Source organism: Salmo salar, chromosome 07 (assembly GCF_965601325.2).
Source record: "Salmo salar chromosome 07, fSalSal1, whole genome shotgun sequence".
Classification (NCBI taxonomy): Eukaryota; Metazoa; Chordata; class Actinopteri; order Salmoniformes; family Salmonidae; genus Salmo; species Salmo salar.
The window spans coordinates 42,448,611-42,473,746 of record NC_138297.1 but is presented as its reverse complement, the minus strand read 5'-3'; the positions used below and the strand labels follow the sequence as shown (position 1 = coordinate 42,473,746).

The window sequence follows — 25,136 nt, the reverse complement described above, 5'->3', positions numbered from 1 at the left end:
AAAGGTTTGGGAAGTTTTTTTCCAATCATTTTACTGGCACACTGAGTCACTGACACAACTGAAAATGTCAAAAGGAATATAGACCTACACAATTATATCTCTAGTGGCCTGTTTTCGAGTGTGATGAGATGACACTGTCTATGTACAATGCAGTGCTAACCATGTACTGTACCTATGCAAAATATATTTGGGTTTAAGGTCATTCTAAGCCTCACACTGGTTTTCAAAGGCAAACCAAAATACCCTAGTGCCTGGGGCTCCATGAGAGAAACATTGCGCAACTTTTAACCTGATTTAGCATCTGATAGCAGGCTTTACAGAGTCCACGGTGTCCATTGTCAAAATGCACTGTCTTGTTGCTTTCTGTCAAAATCAAGTGATCAAAATGTTCATTGAAATGAATGATAGAGAGTACACAGTTCATTCATATACAACTTTCATGTCATTTTTTTTTTTACCAAACCTCAACAAGCATAGCATAAAGTGACAGGAAATACAGTTTATTTGTTTTACACAGTTCTAGAAACTCAACTCTCCACTGTCGCTGTTCTTTGACTCGCCGTCGCTGTAGCATTCTGTCATCTTTGGCATGGGGGCACGGCTGCGCATTTCTCCAGCTGACATTTCAACTATCCCACCACCACTGGACACGTTGACATCTAACAGACTCTGCAAGTGTTTTATGTAGTATATTGCAGCACGCAGTGTCTCCACTTTGCTGAGTCTTTTGTCCTCGAATTCTTGGGGAAGATGCTCCCGGAGCCGTGCGTAACCCTCGTTTACGCAGCGCACTCGCTGCCGTTCCCTTTCGTTCCTTTTTCGAATGAACGCTGGTTCGAATGAGTAGTCATATACACCGATGTGCCTGTGGAATGGGAAATATGAGAGACTCCCTGCGAATCTCTGACCGTACACCGGATCCAGGTAGGTTGTTGTGTCCAGGGGAAAGGGAAGTCCAAGCGTGTCCTTGTAATGCGCTATCTGGTGATTCATGGAGAGGCCGAGCGCTATGGGTTGGACATATGGGATGCGCTCAAATAATCCCTTCTTCTGTTCCGACATCTCTCTGCAAAGAAAAAAATAATTTAGTGTTGAATTATACTTATGATATAGGCTATTCATTATAACACAATACTCTTTGATTAGCCTATAATCATGGAAACTATGAAACTCATCCAACCCATGGTTTTATTGGAAATTATAGGCTATTTCTAACTTTCATGCATCTTAATTTTCCCAACACCCAAAAGCCTTCGAAATTACAGTGTCAAATCCATGGCACAGACTAGAACATTTCCATTAATTCCACAATTGAATTCATGACCTGAGCTTACCTTCTCACAGAGTCTTCATAATCATCTCTCATCGTGCGTTATCTCCTTTCCCCGTTTGTCTATTGAAGTAAGCAGGTGGAATTGTAACCTGTTGGAAAGCAAGTTGTCACATCCCCATTCCCTCTGTCTGTGACAATCTCCAGTTTTTGTTGGTTATCATGCCAGGTGGGTGTGATCCTATACTGGGCGGGGAGAAAGAGATACGCAACCCTTTCTCTCAAAACAAAACTACAGTATGCTATGTATATGAGTAGACATGTATTACTGAACAAAATGGAATAATTGGGGATATACATTTGACAGCAACATGATAGGGATAGTGGGGACAATGGGAGATAGAACTGTCAAACAAAAGCCATGTCTAATTTGCATATTGAATAAGCACCTAAGTCAAGTCATTTAAATTACGTTTACAAAGTTGTGGAACTGTGTAGCCTAAAAAAACTTTTTGTTAGGGTCCGTGATAAAATAAAAAAAACAGAGAGGCTTTGGCAAATGACCTTAGATCAGATGTTCGTCCTGCAGCGCTGCTTCTTGCAGGCGCATGCTCAGTGTGTCACGCTGTCATGGACCCGAACAGAGAGGAAGCCTTTTGGTATGTTGGCTTTTGTTTTCTTAAAATGTTCACTTACTGTATGCTACATTTTTATCTATTGCATGAATATACAACATCACAGCATTGTCTTTGAATCGTCAACGTGAGCTATACGCTCAAATAGGGATCGTAACGTTTGTTAGATGAAATTGTTAGTTTTTCTTGATTCTCGTTAACTAGCTAACGTTATTGTTAGCTAGCTATTCTTAGCAAACTAGATAGATAAATAGCCAGCTAACTATATTACCAATTGTATTAATGTGGCTAAAAGGTGCAATATGCAGAAATCGTTTCTCCTTTTCCTAATAGTTCGCCTAATTTAAGTTTGTCTAAACAAACAATGGACAGTGTAGATACTTTTTTTCATTAAACCAATAATTAATTTGTACTTTCAGCTGTTTGAAGCTGGTGTACAAAACCGAAAGTAAAGAAAACAACCTTAGACTTGCTTTCAACGAGAATGATAGATCTATAAGTCACATTTCTATGTGAATTTGGTCAACTTACATCTTGCACACTTTGTTGATAGGGTCTCAGGTCAGATTTGGACTGTAACATGTTCTATAAAAGAGATCTCTTGCTGTTAGCTAGCTAACTCATGCATTGTGTCATATTTTGCAACATATTTTGGTGAATGTGACATGAAGCAAATTGATGATTGATCTCTGTCTCTATCCTCTCCAGCCTGCAGAATGCGCACATTTCACACTATCTTGGATGAGCACACACTGCCGAAGTCAGGTCTCCAAACACTGATAGACTTTCCACATACATTTCATGTTTTTTGTTGTTGTTGTTGTCAGCCTCAAATGGGATATTACACAGCTTTTTCTAACACCTTTGACTTTTGTTGATTCCTCTCCAGAATGAATGACATGAACCTCAGCCCTGTTGGGATGGACCAGTTAAGTGTGCCCTCTGTGAGTGCCAGTCATCTGGGTCTAGCCACCTCCCCAACACACAACCCCATCACAACACCAGGTAAAACACATTCACTTATCTGGTGAAACGATATTTTCTTAATTTGTTTACATATTTATTGCAAATATAATTGTTGATACAATGATCAATACATACATTTTCTTCAGGCATGTCTGTATATATTTTCTTAATTTGTTTACATATTTATTGCAAATATAATTGTTGATACAATGATCAGTACATTAATTTCTTCAGGCATGTCTGTGGCTATACCCAGCCTGGGGCCCTCTCTTGGGTCTCTGCCTTCTGCTCTGTCCCTCATGCTGCCAATGGGTCCTCTTGGTGACAGAGGGGTCATGTGTGGCCTTCCAGAGAGAAACTACTCATTACCTCCTCCCCCCTACCCACACCTGGAGAGTAGCTACTTCAGACACATACTGCCAGGTAGGGCTGAGCACTTCTCTTCACCGCAGTATGTAATCTCCATTGTATCTCATGGATATCTTAAGGATCCATGATATTACACCATGACACGTTAGCTGATCTATATGTATGTGGATTGGACATGATTTCTCTTTCTCTCTATCAAGGTATCCTGTCTTACCTGGCAGACCGGCCTCCCCCTCAGTACATTCACCCCAGCAGTCTTAACATGGACGGGACTCTCTCTGTGTCCAGCCAGAACCCCTCAGGTCTGGACCCTTACAGTGGCCCTGGAGGGCCTCTGGAACAAGGCCTGGTGTCCCTGGACTCCCGTCAGGTCGGTGGCCAGGGAGACCTCCACCAGGGTGGGGGCCACGAGGTGCAGCTGGACTCCACAGGGCTGAACATGGAGTCCCGGGTCAGCAGCCCTATGTCCCCAGACAGGATGGGAGAGGACCTGGCCAACATGGAGGGGGTGGTGGGGGCTGAGAACCAGCAGCAGCTGGGAGGGAGAGGCCAGAACCATGAGGGCCTGGGAAGAGTTGAATCCAATGGGGGCGTGATGCCCCTGCACGGGCCTGGCCTGGAGCTTCCTGTGGGGATGGAGCCAGAGCACCTAGGGGGCCGGGTGGGTAACTCAGGGGGAGGGGGTCTGGGGGAGTCTTTACACAGCTCAGGGGAGCTGAACTCTGGGGTGGTGAGTGTGGTTCTCACCCAGTCTCAGCTGGAACCTGTTTCCCTCCATGGTCATTCGGGCATGGGCCTAGAGCCGGTGAACGTGTCCCCCATCACGGCAGAGGTGTCCCTGGGGCCAGAGAACAGTCTGTTGCTGGTCAACTCCACCCTGCAGCTGGAGGACTCCACCTCCAACAAGGAGAACATGGTCACTGCCTTCACCATCTGTGAGTAAGAGGGAAGGATGGCGGACATTTTGCTTTTGTGTTTACTTGTGCCGAGTTATTGCTGGGCACGGTGGCTCATTTTGGTCTGTAAGGGAAATTTGAGCTTACTTCTGTTCTCTTGATCCATTGGAAGTCTTTGAACTTCTGATCTGTATATCTTTGTCCTAACTTGTCATTATATTGTGTTGGAGAACAGGGTGTACGCTGTGTGAGCGGTCGTATCCCTCCGACTGCCCGGAGCACGGCCCAGTCACCTTTATCCCTGACACGCCCATCCAGAGCAGAGCCCGTCTGTCTTTGCCTCGCCCGCTCTGCCTCCGCATCTCTGTAGCTGATGAGCCTTTAGGTATGGAAACCCCTGTGGAGATGTAAGCCTCAATTCATCGGAGCATGGACTCTTACAAGGTGTCAAGTGTTCCTCAGGAATGCTGGCCCATGTGGACTACAATGCTTCCCATAGTTGTTTCAAGATGTCCTTTGGGTGGTGGACATTCTTTGTACACACCTTAAAACTGTTGAGTGTGAAAAATCCAGTAGCGTTGCAGTTATAGACACAACCTGGTGCGCCTGGCACCTACTACCGTACCACCTTCAAAGGCACAAATATTTTATCTTGCCCATTTACCCTCTGAATGGCACACATGCACAATCCATGTCTCAAGGCTTAAAAATCATTCTTTAACCTGTCTCCTCCCCTTCATCTACACTGGTTGAAGTGGATTTAACAAGCGGCATCAATAAGGGATCATAGCTTTCACCTGGTCAGTCTGTCATGGAAAGAACAGGTGTTCAAAATGTTTTGTACACTCAGTGTGTATTGATCTGGGCATTTCCATGTAAAAGGAGCCGTGAGCACCAACGTGAAGCTCATAGGAGCATTTACAATTGGGTGTCAAATGAAAGCCAAGAGTCCATGTGTTTTTTTTACGTTAAGGCATCAACGTTGTTCCTTCCTAAAAAAAATAATATAATAAGCAAAGGCTTGGATTTCTGGTTAAACAGATGGAAAATGGCTCTTAGAAAACCTCTACCAGGAAAAAGTCTTAAAAGGTATTAGAAATAGATAAAAAGACAATAATATTGAAGACCCCTGTCAACTAATATCAAAACTTATATTTTGTTTTGGAGACATTTTCCCGCCTTCTGTAAGTTTAAACATTTTGTGCCTTGAAAATTACCTTACCAAAAATGCACATCTTTTACGATATTATCCGATTTCTCTCCCTAATGAGGAGAGAAGATAATGAAGGTTCACAGAAGTAACAAGTAAAGGTAGACCTATCAATTAGTGTTTTTACTGATATTTTGTGATTATTAAGTGATTGTAAATTCAAAGTTACCAAATCAGTCATTTCCGCAATTGAATTGGCTACAATGGGAAATCACAGTAGTCACAAAACACAGTTGGGTTCACAAGATTGGACAGTAAAGAAAAGTATAGCTCAGTACAGTAGAGTACAGAAAAGTATAGTACAGTAGTGTAGAGTTCAGTACAGTGAACAGTAGAGCACACGAGTTGAGTACACTGATGTACTGAACTGTACTGTTCTGAACTATACTTTGCTGTACTGTACTGAACTCTACTATAAATTACTGTACTCTACTGTTCTGTACTCTACTCTGAGCTCTACAATGCTGTACTGTACTCTACTGTGTTTGCCGTACATTTTAAGTGAAACATCTAAGCCTCAGCGCAATTCCATTACTGTGGAATTGCCCATCCTATGAGCTCTTGCCACTCAAAAACAACCTATAGCTTGTTTGCCCCTGATCAAAATCTCTATATGTGTGTGTGTCTCTTAGGAGTATTTGCCCGGGACATCATACCTCCCAGGACCTGCTTTGGGCCCATGGTGGGTCAGCACTGTAGCAACGTAGACCTGCAAGACTGGTCAGACAAGGACACCCCTCAGATATGGAAGGTCAGTGGCTTATACTATACACGTGTCCTCATTTAGATTTCAGATGACCTTATAATAGAATTGCATGTGAGTCAATGAAGTGCTATGTCAATTATGTGGATGAAGGATGGCACCATTCTGACCAGTAGATGGTGGTGTTGTTTCAGATGTTCCACAACAACGTGCTGGAGTTCTGTATTGTGACCACAGATGAGAATGAATGCAACTGGATGATGTTTGTCCGCAAGGCAAGGTAATTATCACTTACTGAAGCCACCTCATGCATTTTGCTCAATGTTATCTTTGATCCAAAATGGCTTCCATTCAGATCTGTGGTGTCTCTGTGAGCAGGACCAGAGAGGAGCAGAACCTGGTGGCCTACCCCGACAACGGGAAGCTGTTCTTCTGCACGTCCACTGAGATCCTCCCAGACCAGGAGCTTCTCTTCTACTACACCAGGGACTACTGCAGGCAGATGGGGGTCCCTCAAGTCCCAGAGGGCCAGATGTGCCAGTGCGGCAAAGAGTGCCAGTCCTTCGCCGAGCTCAAGTCCCACCTGAGCAGCCACAACGACCACGACCACCCCCATTCCCACAGCCCCAGCCAGGACCACCGCCAGGACCAACACCAGGAGGGCAAGCTGCCCAGCGGTACCTCCAGCTCCTCCTCATCCCCCTGGGCCTGCCACTCCCACAACAGCAGCCACTCTAATAACACAAATAACTCTGGCTCCAACACACACTCACACAGACACTCGCTTGAGAGGAAGTACAAGTGCAGTATGTGCTCGCGGGCGTTCACCACGTCCACTAAGCTCAACGTGCACTTCATGGGGCACGTGGGGATGAAGCCGCACAAGTGTGAATACTGCAGCAAGGCCTTCAGTGATCCGAGCAACCTGAGGATGCACCTCAAGATACACACAGGTAGTGGCCTGCAGCTAGGGGATGGGTGGCGTGGCCTGCAGCTCGGGGATGGGTGGTGTGGCCTGCAGCACGGGGATGGGTGGCGTGGCCTGCAGCACGGGGATGGGTGGCTTGGCCTGCAGCTCGGGGATGGGTGGCGTGGCCTGCAGCTCGGGGATGGGTGGCGTGGCCTGCAGCTCGGGGATGGGTGGCGTGGCCTGCAGCTCGGGGATGGGTGGCGTGGCCTGCAGCTCGGGGATGGGTGGCGTGGCCTGCAGCTCGGGGATGGGTGGCGTGGCCTGCAGCTCGGGGATGGGTGGCGTGGCCTGCAGCTCGGGGATGGGTGGCGTGGCCTGCAGCTCGGGGATGGGTGGCGTGGCCTGCAGCTCGGGGATGGGTGGCGTGGCCTGCAGCTCGGGGATGGGTGGCGTGGCCTGCAGCTAGGGGATGGGTTGCGTGGCCAACACTCACACGTGCACACGTATACACATTGACAAGGGACCTTTCAACATAGCAGCTTAGCATTGTCTGTGTCAGTCTCAGGAGTGTTTTTAGATTAGTCAAGATATTATTAGTCGCTTTAAAAGACATGAGGGTTCTACTGTATACAGTACCAGTCAAAAGTTTTTTCTTTATTTTACATTGTAGAATAATAGTGAAGACCTCAAAACTATGAAATAAAACATATGGAGTAATGTAGTAACCAAAGAAGTGTTCAACAAATCAAAATATATTTTCTATTTAAAGTAGCCACCCTTTGCTTTGATGACAGCTTTGCACACTCTTGGCATTCTCTCAACCAGCTTCACCTGGAATGGTTTTCCAACATGCTGAGCACTTGTTGGCTGCTTTTCCTTCACTCTGCGGGCTAGGTCATCCCAAACCATCTCAATTTGGTTGAGGTCGGGTGATTGTGGAGGCCAGGTCATCTGATGAAGCTCTCCATCTTGGTCAAATAGCCCTTACACAGCCTGGAGGTGTGTTGGGTCATTGTTCTGTTAAAAAACAAATGATAGTCCTACTAAGAGCAAACCAGATGGGATTGCATATCGCTGCAGAATGCTGATTAAGTGTGCCTTGAATTCTAAATAAATCACACAGTGTCACCAGCAAAGCACCATCACACCTCCTCCTCCATGCGTCATGGTGGGAACCACACATGGGGAGATCATCCGTTCACCTACTCTGCGTCTCACAAAGACACGGTGGTTTGAACCAAAAATCTCAAATTTGGACTCATCAGACCAAAGGACAGATTTTGACCGGTCTAATGTCCATTGCTCATGTTTCTTGGCCCAAGCAAGTCTCTTCTTATTGGTGTCCTTTAGTAGTGGTTTCTTTGCAGCAATTTGACCATGAAGGCCTGATTTACGCAGTCTCCTCTGAGCAGTTGATGTTGAGATGTGTCTGTTACTTGAACTCTGTGAAGCATTTATTTGGGCTGCAATTTCTGAGGCTGGTAACATCTAATGAACTTATCCTCTGCAGCAGAGGTAACTCTGGGTCTTCCTTGAGAGCCAATTTCATCATAGCGCTTGATGGTTTTTGCGACTGCACTTGCAGAAACGTATTGGAAGAATTATTTTAGAAATTTTCTTCATTGACGGACATTCATGTCTTAAAGTAATGATGGTCTGTTGTTTCTCTTTGCTTATTTGAGCTGTTCTTGCCATTATATGGTCTTGGTCTTTTACCAAATAGCGCTATCTTCTGCATACCACCCCTACCTTGTCACAACACAACTGATTGGCTCAAACGCATTAAGAAGGAAAGAAATTCCACAAATTAACTTTTAACAAGGCACACCTGTTAATTCAAGTGCATTCCAGGTGACTACCTCATGAAGCTGGTTGAGAGAATGCCAAGCATGTGCAAAGCTGTCATCAAGGCAAAGGGTGGCTACTTTGAAGAATCTCAAATATAAAATCTATTTTGATTTGTTTAACACTTTTTTGGTTACTACATGATTCCATATGTGTTATTTCATAGTTTTGATGTCTTCACTATTATTCTAGAATGTAGAAAATAGTAAGAAAAAAAAACTGGAATGAGTAGGTGTGTCCAAACTTTTGACTGGTACTGTATAAGGTGATTATATGGTCTACGTATAGTTTTACTCACTCGAACTTCATGTGCTCCCACAGGTCAGAAGAACTACAGGTGTAATGTGTGTGAGAAGTCGTTCACTCAGAAGGCCCACATGGCGTCTCATATGGTGATTCACACGGGGGCCAAGAACTTCAAGTGTGACCTGTGTGACAGGATGTTCATCAGGAAGCAGGACCTCAAGCAGCACATGTTCACACATACACAGTAAGTTAACTAAACCAAACTATTGACATGAGTAGTATGGAAAAGGTCTCTGCTCTACTTAATAGCCTGTAACCAGGGCCCAAAGTTTCTGCTCAGACCACATGGCCAGGGAAAACTCCTGGACACCAGATGTAAGACATCGGTAAACATATTTTATAAAGTATCTGGATTTCCATCAGTCTATTTTTCTCTGTTCTTATCACCATTTCCCCTCCCCCTTCTATCCCTCTGCACTCTTTTCTCCACCCCTCTCCCATCATCATTCCCAACGCACAGAGAGCGTCAGATCCACTGTCCCAAGTGTGACAAACATTTCTTGAGGACCAACCACCTGAAGAAGCACATGAACTCCCATGAGGGCCGCCGGGACTACATCTGTGAGAAGTGTGAGAAGGGCTTCCTCACCAAATACCACCTCACCAGACACCTCAAGATCTGCAAAGGCCCCAAGACTGACCGAGGGGCCCAGGAGGAGGATGATGATGAGGAGGAGGAGGAGGAGGAAGATGATGATGATGATGATGATGAAGAGGAAGTAGAGAGACTGAAAGATCCAGATAGCAGAGAGGACTGTGGGTTAGAGGGATACGATTCTGAGAAACCGTTGTCGCCACACAATTGACTGTGACTTCATTGTGCCATTGCTAGATATGTTTATTTATATTTACTTAGTTTTAACTATTAGTTTGGTTTGCCAATATCTAATTTGTTGTCAGGTTAAGGTTTCTATTATTTTCAAATATCAGTTTAACATTGGGAACAATCAAACAAGGATAACCCAGATTGTGATTTAGAGGTACTGTTTATGCATAGACTTCATGTTTTATTTCTTCAGGTACATTTTCCATGCCAGACAACGATGATATGCTGCTCTATCATCGCTCCATACATTAGTCTGAAACTGCCATCCCATAAGTCGTTTGTGCCGATGTCAAAATGATGTGATTCATGTAGGCTGGCTTTGGCCCAACCCATCGGTTTCTGGGACCAATCAGTATGTGTTTGGGTTCTCAAAGAGTCGGGGAGGAAAGCAAATCCAGACTCATCATGGAGAAGTAATGTTAGTGGTCTTGCTGTTTGGCCGGAGCGATGTGGCTGGGTAGCCAGGCAATAATTTTCCTAGAAAAAGTTATCATTACGTTTTAACTCAAAAGACATGGCCTTTTAACACACAATATATTTTTTAACAGTGGTCATCTCTTTATGGAATAGATGCTGAGTTTGAGTCTGTCTCTGGATGCTGGTTCTGCTGCTGGTTGAATGTTGAAGAGGTATACCTTGTGATGTGTCTGCCACAATTTATTTTTGTATGTATGTGCAAATATATGAATAATGTCAAACGTCTGAATTCCTTATTGATTGTGATAATGTAACAAAATATTACATTCCACATCTCATCTGTAACAAGGTATTACCCAATTCACAACACAGCAGCACGTTTTGAAAGGGGGCGGGTGTACGAAACGGAAGTAGTTAGACTGCTCTAGGACATTTCATTTCCGGTTGAAATACAAACTTTGCAGCGCCGTTGGAGATAACGGGGTATGTATGAAATATACTTACGTTTAGCTGTATTTACTATATTAAATTACACGTATTGGTGGTATGACTGACTAAGTAAAAACAAGTTAAAAGAGTTGGTAAAACAATAATCATACTTTGCCAGCGATTCAGGGTTTATATTAGCTAACTAACTGTTTGCGTTAGCATGCTATGCTAGCCAGCCAACTGATTGCCAGAACATACTGACCCTATCATTACGCTTGTTTACACTGAGCTGCACTGGGGTCGGAAAGCAATCATGGTTACATTAAGACAGTGAAGCTGCGTGGGATATGGGTCGGATAACGTACCTCGATGGAGGGATGGGGATATGCCAGTGACCCTGTACTCTAAATTTGACCATTATCCACACTGATACATTGTGAGGATTGAAACACTGTTAGTTTTCCTGGAAAACTGCCCTTTTCGGGCCTCATGCCAGCTAGCGGTAGCGATCGATTGCAGCCATTTTGGAGTTGTAGTGTCAGGCAATCAGCTGTTTTTGTTGTTCAATATGATGTGCCTTTCCATAATGGCTGCATTGGCTACTGCTTGCTAGCATGAGGATGAAAATTGCAGTTTTCCGGGAAAGCAAGCAGTATTTCAATCTTCTCGATGGAGCAGTGTGGACAAAGGTAAAATGTGGTGTACTGTGGCATATCTCATTCCTGCATTGAGGTACATTTTCAGACCCATATCTTGCACTGGCGCCATGGTGTCTTAATGAAACTAACCATCATTGCGTTCCGACCCCAGTGCCGCTCAGTGTAAGAAAGTTTAAAGGCAGGGTCTGAATCTTCTGAGTGTCAGACACACTGTTGTTAACCATTCTGTCTGAATTTAGCAGCCGACATGACTCCGACGAAACAGGAGGGCATGTCTACTCTCATCGACAGGACGATGAGGATGAGGAGGGAGGAGCAGGCGCGCCAGGTGGTCCTCGCCTGGGCAGTCCTCAATGTGTCGCTAGCTGGCATGATCTACACTGAGATGTAGGTTGTGTTTTCTTGTCAACGACTGACTCGCATGATTAGTAATCTGCTGCTAATGCCTAACTAGAAGCAAGTGGTGCTAATGCCTCTCACAGTAATATGTACATTGTCCTCTCAGGTCAGGGAAACTGCTGAGCCTGTACTTCAACATCTCTTACTGGCCTATCTGGTACATAGGTGAGTGCTCTTGTTGCTGTGTAGTTAATGGAGAGAAATGAAACATGGTTTTGGGGGGGAGTGGTCAGGTGTGGCACTGATGCACACTGGTTACAGATGAGCCATAACCTGTCAAATTCATATTATCTCTACTTCCTTTCACACAGAGCTGGCCTTCGCCTCAGTCTTCAGCCTCAACGCCCTGTTTGACTTCTGGAAGTACTTCAAGTACACCATGGCCCCCTCTACCATCGCTGTTACCCCTGAACAGCACCGCCTTCTTGGCTTCAGAAACTCAGGTGCTCAAGTCATTGGCTGCAAAGTGGTTAAGGCGATGGTGTTGTACATGTTTGTTTTATCTATGAAACCCAAATGTAGTCTATCCCTCTTGTATGCTTGTCTTTTTAAACTGCCCAAATGAGTTAATACTATGTTGGTGTTCATCTCTATTCAGGTATCCAGGCGTCACCCCTGCTGAAGCAAGAGAAGCAGGAGGCTCAAGCCCTGGCTCAGTCGTCGCCCCTCCAGGGTCAGAGTGTGCTCAGCTTCAGTCCCTCCAGACCTGCCAGCACCAGCCCCAAGTTCTCCCCCAGCTGTGTTCCTGGATACAGCCCCCTTTTGAGCAGCCCGTCCTCCCCGGGCAGCGGGGGACACTTCTCATCCTCCCTGGCATTTGGAAAGGTCTGTCAGACTCACAATGCTATCAATCAGATGCATTTGTTGGGTGTTTGTCAATGGAAATGGTACACTAGATGTGTTACTGTAACCATAGGCAGTATCTAGCTACCATTAAGTTTCCTGTGTTGTGGCTACCACTTTTTTGTTTTCCTTTTCATGTCTGAAATCTACTGGCATGAAGTCAGGGAGATCATGCTTTCCCATTTGTAACAGCTTTCTGTTGATTGCAGTTTAACTACAGCCCGCCCTCATCCTACCCCAGCAGCATTGGCCCAGTGGATGGCACCAGCCTGAGGGCACGCTACCGCACCTCTCCCTCCGTGTTCAACTCCCCCGGGGGCAAGGAGGACTACATGGAGTCCCTGAATACCCTGGACAGGTTCCTCCGCACCGAGGAGGAGAAGAGCCACCGCAGTCAGTTAGGTATGAGTGTGACAGTGTAGCTTAGGCCTGGCCTTATTACCATTTTCACAATGAGTTACTACTAGTGAAACTGGTCTGGATTTTTTTTTAGAACACACCATGGCTCACTTGATAAAGAGATGTCAATCCCACTGTGGCGTTCTTGGTTAAATAAAGGATAATAATGAACTGCAACTGAGCTTTTTGTCTCTCAACTGCGAAGAGCATTATCGTAATATCCTGTATGCATCCTTTGACTGTTTCTCAGGGAGCCCAGAGTCGGTGTCGCCCTCCCACAGCCCCACGTTCTGGAACTATAGCCGCTCGGTGGGGGATTACGCCCAGAGCCTGAGGAAATTCCAGTACCAGCCGGCCTGCCGCTCCCAGGCCCCCTCAGCCAGCAAGGACGAGACTGACCTGGGCTCCAAACAGGCTGCCGAGGAGGTCAGAGGGCGCAATCAATTGATTCATCAGTCAATCAATAAAATAACCATTCTTTATTATACCAGAGGGAAATTGGTTTTTCTAGCAGGAATACACATTCTCCTGTAACTGTTCTTTTTGATCTGCAGGTTTGGGCCAGAATCACAACCAGTCGTCTCGTGGTGGACAGCATAGACAGCTGGACGGCCAAGCTCAGAAATGTAAGGAGATATAACACTGAAGCTCTGGTAAAATCTGTCATTTTGTCTGAGAAAGTGGTTGATAAGTGTGTAGTTTCTTTCTTTCAGTGGATAAATGACACCATTCTAGTGCCACTGGTGAAGGAGATTGACTCAGTGAATGGCCTGCTAAGGAGAATGGGTTGCTCTGAGCTCCAGATTGGAGGTATTTATTTTGCAATGGAAAATGTAGTTTACGCCAACCCAGTTATACTTACCCTGTCTGTCGCCCTATTCAACAGAAGCCAGTATAGCCAGCCTAAAACAGGCTGCTGTTTTGAAGGCCTCGGTCATCCCTACCATGACTGCTATTGTGCAGTACCTGGACATCACCCCTAATCAAGAGTATCTAGTGGAGAGGATCAAAGGTAGGTCTATGAGAGGTTATGTTTTGAATCCTTGCTTATTCACTGTGCTATATTCCTGTCATATACTATACGTGTCCACAACTGAAGGACCAAGGTCATAAGACTTGATGAAAGCAGAGATTGACATATCATTATTGACAATGTGTTTGTTTCCCCTCGTCAGAGCTGGCCCATAGTGGCTGCATGAGTTCTTTCCGCTGGAACAGGGGCGGGGATCTCAAAGCCAGGAAGTGGGACACAGACCTCCCTTCAGACTGTGCTGTGAGTCTCATCCGTCACCTCTAGTCTAGACCAAAACAAGTATAGTCTGACCTACTCCCGTCACTATGACGATAGTGAGAGATCAACATGTTTGAATCTCAAACATGTGTTGTGTTTTCTGTCCATTAGATCCTCACGCATGTGCTGTGCACATACCTGGACTCCCGACTCCCGCCTCACCCCAAGTACCCCGACGGAAAGACCTTCACCTCGCAGCACTTCACCCAGACGCCAGACAAACCTGGTAAGGCCGAGCAGCACAACACAAACATTATGGACATCGTTCTTCTTCTATTCTTCACTGATACCCCGGTGTTGTTTCTTAAATAGACGTAACGAATGAAAACCTCTTCTGCATTCACCAAAGTAGCACCAATCCCCCGCACTACCAACTTATCTACCAGGGCCATGTCTACAGCCTGCCCAAGGTAAGAGCCAATCTCTGCCTCTTTTGACCCTATGGCCTTTTTGGTCATGTCTTTTAGTGAGTGAGATGTATCTGTCAAAAACCACATGTGCTCCATTCATTTGAGTCCCCTCTGATTGTGCTCCCAGGGAAGGAACAACCTTTTCCACACTGTTCTCATGTTCCTCTTCGTCATCAAAACCAAGGAGGCTGGGATGCTGGGGTGAGTGCTCCCCAGTGCTCCACTGTATTTAAACTTCCCAGTCCAATGTGCCCTCATGGACACTGTAATAAGCTCTTTGTGATAATGTGCTGCTATGCCACTTTCGTAAAGTGAACTTGTCAAGACCACATTGACAATCAATATCTATGTAAAACAGTGTTTTAATTGCACATAAGTTGTACTCATCATGTCTTTTTACAGGAGAGTAAATCTGGGCCTATCAGGTGTGAACATCCTGTGGATATTTGGGGACTGATGCAATCTCTCTATTCTGGAGCATTTCACAGCAGAGTGTCACAGAGGACTTTAGAGGTCAGATACTTCCTCAAAATTCTGTCAAAGGTTTGTTTGTGAAACAATAAATTGTAGCTTCTGATAACAAGAATATTCTGTAGATGTTACTTACCATAACTGTCCTCAGATCCAGGTTCATAAGGAAGCACTTATGAGAGTAACATTTTGTTCTACATTTGTTCAGTCATTTTCCTTAGAAACAGCAGACCACATTTTCTCAGTTTTATTTCATTTGAAAGAAGCTATTGTCATTTGTGACATTTTTAAATCAAATTATTACAATGACCATGACATTTAGTTTGATTTTTATGGTGCATCAAAAACAACAGTACTGTATTTTTAACTCGAGGCATCCACAACTGACTCAATTTTCTAAATATTCTGGGAATGTATCAGGATGGCTAAATAATATACCACAGGTTTGTCTGGTGGATTGCATTGTGTTGAACCCTCCTGGCTTGAATGTATGTTAGTGTTTTCCTTTTTGTATGAACTGTTTGTGAGAGCTTGAATATTGCAGCTAGAATGCTTGAGTTCTTTCTTTTTGTTGAGTGACAGGGTTTGGAGCGGTAGAAAGTTACCTGCATAAGAATGCATGGTTTTGTTTACTAGGGCTGCAGTTACTTGCATTGGCATGCATATTATGTCTTCTAATTAGACATTTGTTCCACAGTTCAAATGCTTGATAAGTACAAAGCCATGTACATGGTATGCCTTTTAGAATTTCAAGATTATGGAAGGTTCCAACTTAATTGCTGTTATTTTTATTACCAAAGTCTTTACTTGGCGAGTTCTGATGTATACTGGTCAAAGGGGTGCCTTTTATGATAGGTTGTGTGAATGTCATTCATTTTGATAAAAAATCTAAGCTATTTCAAAGCTGGTAAAGGGCTGCATGGACTTGTGGGCTCATGGGGTGACCCCAATGCACTCCAACCCCCCCCTTCATTCAATCATTTTGAATTGTTTGTAGTGATATGGTTTTCAATTGAGACACGGAAATAAACATAATTGATTGAATTCATCCATCTATGGTTGAAGCATATTGATGTTTCCATATATTTTTATTAGTTCCTCTTTAGTCCGCACTCTGTAAATCACGTCGTTGTTATCAATGCAGATGGACTTAGGCGCGAGAGCTCTACATTACGTTACCAGAACCCACCCCATGGTGGCAGTATTTCTTTGCTCCCAGAACCCATTTTCTCTAGATTGACCTAATGAAATATCAAATGTTTTGTCACGTGCGCCTAATACAACAGGTGTAGACATTACCGTGAAATGTTTACTTACAAGCCCTTAACCAACAATGCAATTTTAAGAAAATAGAGTTAAGAAAATATTTACTAAATTAGCCAAAGTAAAAATAAAAAAAAGTAACACAATAAAATAGCAATATGGCTATATACAGATGTGCATTGAAAGAGGGGGTTGTCAAATGAAAGGATGTAAGCAACCATGTCCAAATGAAATATTGTTTTTCAGATGGCATTGTGCCATGTGATGCAGAACTGAAAGGCTTCAATTTACATACTGTATTCTGATATGAATGCAATACAAATGTATCATTGTAAATAAAGTTTAAAAAATAAAGGTTAAATAAGAATCAGTGTTTTTGTCACTGGTGCGTTTACTTTGTATTCTTGCTTAGAGGACTACATGTGAGACATTTTCAAATTCCTTTACATTTCTTTATAAATTATAGCTTTTTTTTCAGATCAATTCAATGTAGTTTGGATACAAGACTAATCAAATATGAAATGTCATCCCTCACATGAGTAACTGGCTATATATAAAGTTTTGTAGTACTGCACTGTATAGTCCTCGTTAAATACAAACTTAATCTACCATAATGCATTTGAAAAGGTAATACTTCTTGGGAGATGTAGTTCTGTACTGTTATCTGTCAAATTATTTGGGAAGGCTTGGGGGTTTAAGTCTTTTTATGTAGCTAGTCTATTTGCTTTTATTTTGATAGTATCAGAATTAGTGCTTGTGTGGCATTGATCATTATATGTCCACTAAATGTTTGAGACTCTTAAACTACGAGGACCACAATGCCTTGCTTTTAATCAGTACTCTGCCACTCACAATCCGTCGCCTAGTTATGTGTTGGGAAAAGGACTTCGCGAAATAGCAGCGATGTCAGTCCAGGTTTTGGCAGCGGAAATGGCCGAGGTCGAATTAAAAGACGTCCCCAGCAAAGAATTAACACCCGAATCGCCTCTGACAACAAAGGCAGACGACAAAGGGATAGTTGAAAGTGAACCAAAAGCTGTCGTTACTTCGGCTACTACCCCAACGATGGAGCCTATCGTAAAAACCGGGGACCCGAGCCCTGGTTTTCTCACCCCGAACACTAAGATGCCGCAGGCGTCCGCGATGAAACGGACAGATCCCCAACAAAACGGTGGAGAAGCTTTCGTAAATCGCGACGGTACGGTGGCAGAGGCCCCAAGATTGAAAAAGGTGAGAATGAACATAAATGCGACATTGGCATTTATTATGGTATTCTGTTTGGGGCAGATGCAAGTTTTTTGTTTGCAATGCTAACTAACGTTAGCCAGCAAGCTAGAAATCTGGCATTGTGTGACGATGGCTGTAGCTCAAGCTAGCAATAAAAAGCAGTTTTGCTGCAACCTGACTAGTCTAGTCAGACAAGTCGTTTTTATAAAGATATTCTGCAAGTAACGACAACGTTAGTTAGATAATATTTTTAAGGATATTGTGTTCATGTTCGCTGCCACAGATCCTAGTATACTGTCTAAAATGATAGCTAGTGGGTAAGTTAACGGTGCGCTGTCGTGGCGCTGTACGATGCCAGTGTTGGGACAACAACGTGTCCATGTAGCTAAACTAGCAATGACGCTGTGAACAAAGTAGCTGGTCCCGATTGAAGTTTAATGGCACCTGCATTCTACCTGGTGATGGTTTTGTTAACGCGTTTCAAGACTCATGTCACAATTTTGTCCTGACAACGTAATAATGTGATGTCCACACATGTTCATCAAAATGTTGGTTTTGTTGCCACATGTAGCTAATGGACATTTGACAGACACAGGCACAACCATCGTGGTGATGGTCATATACATTCAACAAAGACCGTTGTAAGACGTGATTTTAAATGTTGTGAGATGATCTGAATTTGTATGGGGGTTCTCAGCTGTAGAGCACAGCAGTGGTGTCTGATCTGAAAAGATGCAGCTTTGAATGCAAGCCAGGCTACATGACTTTATCAATGACCATTTTTCGCCACCGCTCCAGTTTAACCTCACCACAACGGTAGTAGACTAATCTGACTGGTCTGTTGCATCTTTGTCATCTATTTCTTGTCTCATTCTGCCTGGCAATAGATCACAGACCACGTAGGGGAGTTTCCATCATTCAGGCGTACTCTGCTAGGCTCTCCTGTGGCTATATATCACCAGAAGATGTAGGCCTATGTGTGTTCCCTGTCTCAACACCTCTTCCCCAGGAGGGGGTTGGCAAATCTCTCAGCTCACTGGTCAATTACTCTTATCCCGCCAGTCTCATGGAAAGTTCTGAACCGAAGAGAATAATGGGTTCAAGGAAAGTAAAACTTCTAAGTAATTCCTTGAAAAAACTGGTGTCGACTAGGCCTAAGAAGTCTCATGATAAATGGTTGTTTAGGATTTATGGCCTGTGATCGCTGTCATAAAGCTATTAATCAAAGGTGTTCAAAATCAATTTTGTGGAAGGCAGTTCATTTGCAGATGGCAATTCAATTGTGCTGTCATGTTCAGGAAATGAAGTATGTTCATAATTGGATGTACAACATTACAGCAAATGCCAACTTTTTATATCTCCAAGTTTGTGCTGACCCTCCCTAAAACATATTGGTTTGTAGCAGTGATTTAATTCATTGTCCCCAAATAGGCAACAGATCTGACAAAAGACCATCACACTATTATTTTTTTCAAACATTTGTTTTACCCCTGTGCTCTGCGCCCGGCCCGCCACAGGAGTCGCTAGTGCGCGATGGGACAAAAACATCCCTGCTGGCCGATCCTAACCCGGACGACGCTGGGCCGATTGTGCGCCGCCCCATTGGGTCTCCCAGTCGCGGCCGGATGCTAAATCAAATCAAATTTATTTATATAGCCCTTCTTACATCAGCTGATATCTCAAAGTGCTGTACAGAAACCCAGCCTAAAACCCCAAACGGCAAGCAATGCAGGTGTAGAAGCACGGCGGCTAGGAAAAACTCCCTAGAAAGGCCGAAACCTAGAGAGGAACCAGGCTATGAGGGGTGGCCAGTCCTATTCTGGCTGTGCCGGGTGGAGATTATAACAGAACATGGCCAAGATGTTCAAATGTTCATAAATGACCAGCATGGTCAAATAATAGTAATCACAGTTGTCGAAGGTGCAACAAGTCAGCACCTCAGGAGTAAATGTCAGTTGGCTTTTCATAGCCGATCATTGAGAGTATCTCTACCGCTCCTGCTGTCTCTAGAGAGTTGAAACCTGCAGGTCTGGGACAGGTAGCACGTCCGGTGAACAGGTCAGGGTTTCATAGCCACAGGCAGAACAGTTGAAACTGGAGCAGCAGCACGGCCAGGTGGACTGGGGACAGCAAGGAGTCATCATGTCAGGTAGTCCTGAGGCATGGTCCTAGGGCACAGGTCCTCCGAGAGAGCGAGAAAGAGAGAATTAGAGAGAGCATACTTAAATTCACACAGGACACAGGATAAGACAGGAGAAATACTCCAGATATAACAGACCCCCGACACATAAACTACTGCAGCATAAATACTGGAGGCTGAGACAGGAGGGGTCAGGAGACACTGTGGCCCCATCTGATGATACCCCCGGACAGGGCCAAACCGGAAGGATATAACCCCACCCACTTCGCCAAAGCACAGCCCCCACACCACTAGAGGGATAGCTTCAACCACCAACTTACCATCCTGAGACAAGGCTACAGAGCCTGTACTCGAACCAGGATCTCTAGTGCCTTAGACCACTGCGCAACTCACACTATTCTGCCACCAACCAGTGACTATTAACTAGTAACAATCGGAAACTCATAACAATCGGAAATCGTTTTTTTTGGACGCTGATTTGGCCGAATGTTTTTTATATCATTTTTATTTATTTAGATTTTTTTTTTAGACCTTTAACTGGGCAAGTCAGTTAAGAACACATACTTATTTTCAATGACTGCCTAGGAACGGTGGGTTAACTGCCTTGTTTAGGGGCAGAACGACAGATTTTTACCTTGTCAGCTCGGGGATTCAATTTTTCAACCTTACGGTTAACTAGTCCAACGCTCTAACCACCTGCTTTACATTGCACTCCATGAGGAGCCTGCCTGTTACGCGAATGCAGTAAGAAGCCAAGGTAAGTTGCTAGCTAGCATTAAACTTAGCTTAAAAAAACAATCAATCAATCAATCATAATCACTAGTTAACTACACATGGTTGATATTACTAGTTTATCTAGCCTGTCCTGCGTTGCATATAATTTCTTAGGTACACGTTGCTCCAACCGTAAACATCAATGCCTTTCTTAAAATCAGTACACAAGTATATATTTTTAAACCTGCATATTTAGTTAATATTGCCTGCTAAGATGAATTTCTTTTAACTAGGGAAAATGTGTCACTTCTCTTGCAAACAGAGTCAGGGTATATGCAGCAGTTTGGGCTGCCTGGCTCATTGCGAACTGTGAAGACTATTTCTTCCTAACAAAGACAGCCGACTTCGCCAAACGGGGGATGATTTAACAAAAGCGCATTTGCGAAAAAAGCACAATCGTTGCACGACTGTACCTAACCATAAACATCAATGGCTTTCTTAAAATCAATACACAGAAGTATATATTTTTAAACCTGCATATTTAGCTAAAAGAAATCCAGGTTAGCAGGCAATATTAACCAGGTGAAATTGTCATTTTGCGTTCATTGCACGCAGAGTCAGGGTATATGCAACAGTTTGGGCCGCCTGGCTCTTTGCGAACTAATTTGCCAGAATTTTACTTAATTATGACATAAAATTGAAGGTTGTGCAATGTAACAGGAATATTTAGACTTAGGGATGCCACCCGTTAGATAAAATACGGAACGGTTCCGTATTTCACTAAAAGGAAAAACGTTTTGTTTTCGAGATGATAGTTTCCGGATTCGACCATATTAATGACCAAAGGCTCGTATTTCTGTGTGTTATGTAACAATTAAGTCTGATTTGATAGAGCAGTCTGACTGAGCGGTGGTAGGCAGCAGCAGGCTCGTAAGCATTCATTCGAACAGCACTTTTGTGCGTTTTGCCAGCAGCTCTTCGCTGTGCTTCAAGCATTGCGCTGATTATGACTTCAAGCCTATCAACTCCCAAGATTAGGCTGGTGTAACCGATGTGAAATGGCTAGCTAGTTAGCGGGTGCGCGCTAATAGCGTTTCAAACGTTACTCGCTCTGAGACTTGGAGTAGTTGTTCCCCTTGCTCTGCATGGGTAACGCTGCTTCGAGGGTGGCTGTTGTCGATGTGTTCTTGTTTCTTGCCCAGGTAGGAGCGCGGAGAGGGATGGAAGCTATACTGTTACACTGGCAATACTAAAGTACCTATAAGAACCTTACCTGGGAATATTGAAGACTCATCTTAAAAGGAACCACCAGCTTTCATATGTTCTCATGTTCTGAGCAAGGAACTTAAACGTTAGCTTTCTTACATGGCACATATTGCACTTTTACTTCTCCAACACTTTGTTTTTGCATTATTTAAACCAAATTGAACATGTTGCATTATTTATTTGAGCCTAAATTGATTTTATTGATGTATTATATTAAGTTAAAACAAGTGTTCATTCAGTATTGTTGTAATTGTCATTATTACAAAGAAAAAAGAAAAAAATCGGCCGATAAATCGGTAGCGGCCTTTTTTGGCCCTCAAATAACCGGTATCGGTGTTGAAAAATCATAATCGGTCAACCTCTACTATTAACACAGGACTGTAAAATAGTGGTCACACAGAGCAAGGAAGTGGACTGGCTTACGACAGATGGTCCATCAGCCCTCCGTGTCCGATAAGAGCAGCAGGGAGAGGAGGCTGCTGCATGGCATCTGGCTCATTATGGTGACTTGTCCTTAAAGGGACCACCAGCAATACCTTCGTGAGACGATTTAGTGCCGTCCGCCATGGCACAGATTCAGTATTCTGTTTTATACATGTGAGCTACTTCCACTGCGTTTTGAACATCACTAGCACTTTCTGAAGGGGAAAACAGATTTTCTACCGGCCTATGAAATTTTGTATCCTCTCACTTCACAAATCATCAAAGCAGCCATGCATTGAAACAGGAACGTGCATGCAAAGTCTTAGGCCTATTTATAGCCTGCATGCACGTGTGTGCTGTGCATTGTGTGTGTGTATATAGGCTGCATCTGTTGAATCACCCAGTGCAGAAAGGGCAGTGAAATGGAGAGCAGCAGTAGAGTAGATTTGATGGTATGTGGCATGGATGGCTGGTTTTAATCCATGCCTTACCATGTCACCACATGGGGGATTAAGCATGGGGGATTAATCTGCCCTACTCTAGGTGGGCAGATGTTAGCCGTCAGACCGGCTGAGTGATCCGGTTAACCCCCGACAGACTCTGCCATCCTATCATGATGTTTCTGGACGGAGCGGGGTAATATACGCTGCCCCTGCCAGGAAGAACGGATTAGCAGCGGTAGGTTTCAAGTTTCGGCGCCATGTGTGTCTAAGACGGCTTGCTAATGAATGTACCCATCCTTGCGCCAAGCACAAGCTTTGCCAAGTTACAGATGCTGACGACTGCCAAGGGTTACATGGACAACCTCCATGGTCATTCTCTGACCCAAGGAAAAGGTCCCCCCAGCATAAGGTATTTTCATTAAACCAGAGGTCCTTGCAGGGGTCACTAGCTTACTGTGGGCTGGGCATGACCTCTAGGCTAAATTGCTTGCAGACAGCTCTGTATAAAAAAATGGTTCTGTTTGAGATCGTAAAGAAACTCCTTGCAAAACGTCCTGGTTTACATGAATATCTGTCTGTCTTTTCCAGGCAGTTAGTCGGTCAAGCCCTTTTGACGCTCTGAAGCTGGAACATCCACACGTGCAAAGGGGCATGGGCCTTACTCTAGGAGAGTTGGAGAGGATTCTCTCTGTAGCCCTGTGGATGACGACCTATAGCCTACTACTTCTTGTTGTTCCAAAGCGTAGGAGAAGGAAAAATAATGCTCTCTCTCCACCTAGCTATTCAAATGAATACACAGGGAAGTGTGTTTTCCCTGCTCTTCGTGCTCATATCTCCTCTGCTGTCAAGAAGATGAGTTTTGGGCGTGGCTGCCGTGCCGTGACTCGACCCCGATAGTGCTGCTCATTGGCAGCCGCCCCGGGGATCCCTCATCTGAGTCAGGCTCTCTGACACAAGCGTCTCCATCAGGTAACAGCCTGAGTGCCTGCTCCCTCAGAAGAGCCCATTCTGCTCCAATGATGTAGCTAGTGATTCAGGCGGAACAGCTAGAATGAGGATTATCACATTGACCTTGAAAGGGCAGCAGCCGACAGGGCAAACACTCCTGTGTCATAAAAATGCCGATATCTTGGCAGATGCTTTATTACACTTGCATAAAAGGCTAGTGCAAAAAAGGATATTTAGTAGCTATTGTTTAACTATTTCAGTCATATGGCTTTTAGTGTAGAAGCTACCCAGGATCCTGTTGGTTCCAGACTTGCATTGGTACCGCTTGCCATGCGGTACCAGAGGGAACAGTCAATGACGTGGGTGGCTGTAGTATTTGACCATTTTTTTGGGCCTTCCTCTGACACCGCCTGGTATAGAGGTTTTGGGTGGCAGGGAAATCGGCCCAAGTGATGTACTAGGCCGTACACTCTACCTTCTGTAGCGCCTTGCAGTCGGATGCCAAGCAGTTGCCATACCAAGCGGTGATGCAGGAGGTCAAGATGCTCTCAGTGGTGCAGCGGTATCTGAGGGCTCATGCCTAATCTTTTCAGCCTCCTGAGGAGGGAAGAGGCGTTGTCGTGCCCTCTTCATGACTGTTTTGGTGTGTGTGTGGACCATGATAATTCCTTAGTGATGTAGACACTGAGAAACTTGGAAGCTTTCGACCTGCTCCACCTTAGCTAGCCAAAATTGCCACGACAACGCCTTGTCCTGATTTAGTGGAAAAGTGGGTGGGAAAAAATCCTTTGTGCTTGGTCCCACATTAGCCATTAACTGTTGGCTAAAGATTGTGAATGAGTTTGAACATTGGCAAAGGTCTCTGGCCGGGGCCACCCCCAGAAACCAGAGATCAAGGCCTGTGTCAACAACCTCGAGCCCAGTTGAGAAAGACACGCTCCAGTGGGGCTTCAAGGAGAGCTGTGCATGTGATGCGGTGTTCATTAACACGGAGGATGGTTGAAGGAAGAAGAGGAATGGTCGGTGATGGGGACTAGATTTGTTGGTGTAGTGCTCACGGCAGCAAACTGAGCTGGAAAGATCTCTCGGTGCCTGGGCCTTAGTGCCTCGCTCCAGGCCGGTCTACAGGAGCTTGATGTACATCGGCCAAACCACTAGGAAAGACCACTCGAGGCCTAGTCTATTCTGCCCTTTGTGTTGTGTTAAGAATTGGCGAGGACAAGTTTCCGACCAACACACTATCTTTTGTCCACCACACGCAATAGGACAAGTCGCATTTGCTCACCAATGCAGATATATTTAGATCTCATACCGATATGAATGTCTAGAGCTCATGTTGACTATCGTGCTTCTCAGCCTGCCTTGGACACTCTGTAGGGAATGGCATGTGAGTGTGTGCTTGGCATGGTGCCCAGTCAGTGCACTCAAGTCTTCGACTGATTATCGCTGTGGTTTTTA

The 25,136-nt window shown here is 44.5% G+C and overlaps 3 protein-coding genes across 8 annotated transcripts in view; all 3 read left to right on the top strand.

The window, feature by feature from the left end:
* Positions 1-1,814: 1,814 nt before the first annotated feature.
* Positions 1,815-10,634, top strand: LOC106609225 (PR domain zinc finger protein 4). Of its 2 annotated transcripts, none has more exons than XM_014207769.3 (11): positions 1,815-1,929; positions 2,614-2,665; positions 2,795-2,910; positions 3,106-3,294; positions 3,441-4,175; positions 4,372-4,521; positions 5,979-6,097; positions 6,244-6,329; positions 6,428-7,002; positions 9,126-9,294; positions 9,571-10,634. In XM_014207769.3, the coding sequence occupies exons 1-11, from the start codon at positions 1,830-1,832 to the stop codon at positions 9,914-9,916; spliced, it is 2,637 nt and encodes an 878-aa protein (XP_014063244.3). In that variant the 5' UTR covers positions 1,815-1,829; the 3' UTR covers positions 9,917-10,634. The 2 variants fall into 2 exon arrangements, with proteins under 2 accessions (XP_014063244.3, XP_014063245.3); XM_014207770.3 differs by having other exon boundaries at positions 1,892-1,929; positions 2,614-2,670.
* Positions 10,635-10,752: 118 nt separating this feature from the next.
* Positions 10,753-16,302, top strand: LOC106609229 (transmembrane protein 209). Of its 2 annotated transcripts, none has more exons than XM_014207778.2 (15): positions 10,753-10,836; positions 11,681-11,828; positions 11,947-12,005; positions 12,152-12,283; positions 12,439-12,665; positions 12,893-13,085; positions 13,333-13,508; positions 13,637-13,708; positions 13,796-13,892; positions 13,969-14,094; positions 14,258-14,355; positions 14,485-14,599; positions 14,686-14,783; positions 14,911-14,984; positions 15,186-16,302. In XM_014207778.2, exons 2-15 carry the CDS (start codon positions 11,689-11,691, stop codon positions 15,238-15,240), a joined length of 1,662 nt encoding a protein of 553 aa, XP_014063253.1. In that variant the 5' UTR covers positions 10,753-10,836; positions 11,681-11,688; the 3' UTR covers positions 15,241-16,302. The 2 variants fall into 2 exon arrangements, with proteins under 2 accessions (XP_014063253.1, XP_014063254.1); XM_014207779.2 differs by having other exon boundaries at positions 10,787-10,836; positions 11,684-11,828; positions 15,186-15,516.
* Positions 16,303-17,365: 1,063 nt separating this feature from the next.
* Positions 17,366-25,136, top strand: part of LOC106609228 (putative adenosylhomocysteinase 3) — a 41,693-nt gene continuing 33,922 nt past the window's right edge. For 2 of the 4 annotated variants that reach the window (XM_014207773.3, XM_014207777.3), the window contains exon 1: positions 17,367-17,747. In XM_014207773.3, the coding sequence (XP_014063248.1) occupies positions 17,421-17,747 (327 nt within the window). In that variant the 5' untranslated portion in view covers positions 17,367-17,420. Of the gene's footprint in view, positions 17,748-25,136 lie in introns of all 4 variants that reach the window. The other 2 variants (XM_014207776.3, XM_014207775.3) reach the window with 2 other exon arrangements.

Bases quoted from the DNA above. Each gene is read 5' to 3' on its own strand.
- LOC106609225 (XM_014207769.3), top strand. From the start codon at position 1,830: ATGACCTTAGATCAGATGTTCGTCCTGCAGCGCTGCTTCTTGCAGGCG. The intron at 4,176-4,371 runs GTGAGTAAGAGG...GTTGGAGAACAG, and splicing joins GGTCACTGCCTTCACCATCT to GGTGTACGCTGTGTGAGCGG. The intron at 6,098-6,243 runs GTCAGTGGCTTA...GTGTTGTTTCAG, and splicing joins ACACCCCTCAGATATGGAAG to ATGTTCCACAACAACGTGCT.
- LOC106609229 (XM_014207778.2), top strand. From the start codon at position 11,689: ATGACTCCGACGAAACAGGAGGGCATGTCTACTCTCATCGACAGGACG. The intron at 12,006-12,151 runs GTGAGTGCTCTT...CCTTTCACACAG, and splicing joins CTGGCCTATCTGGTACATAG to AGCTGGCCTTCGCCTCAGTC. The intron at 14,600-14,685 runs GTAAGGCCGAGC...TTTCTTAAATAG, and splicing joins CCAGACGCCAGACAAACCTG to ACGTAACGAATGAAAACCTC.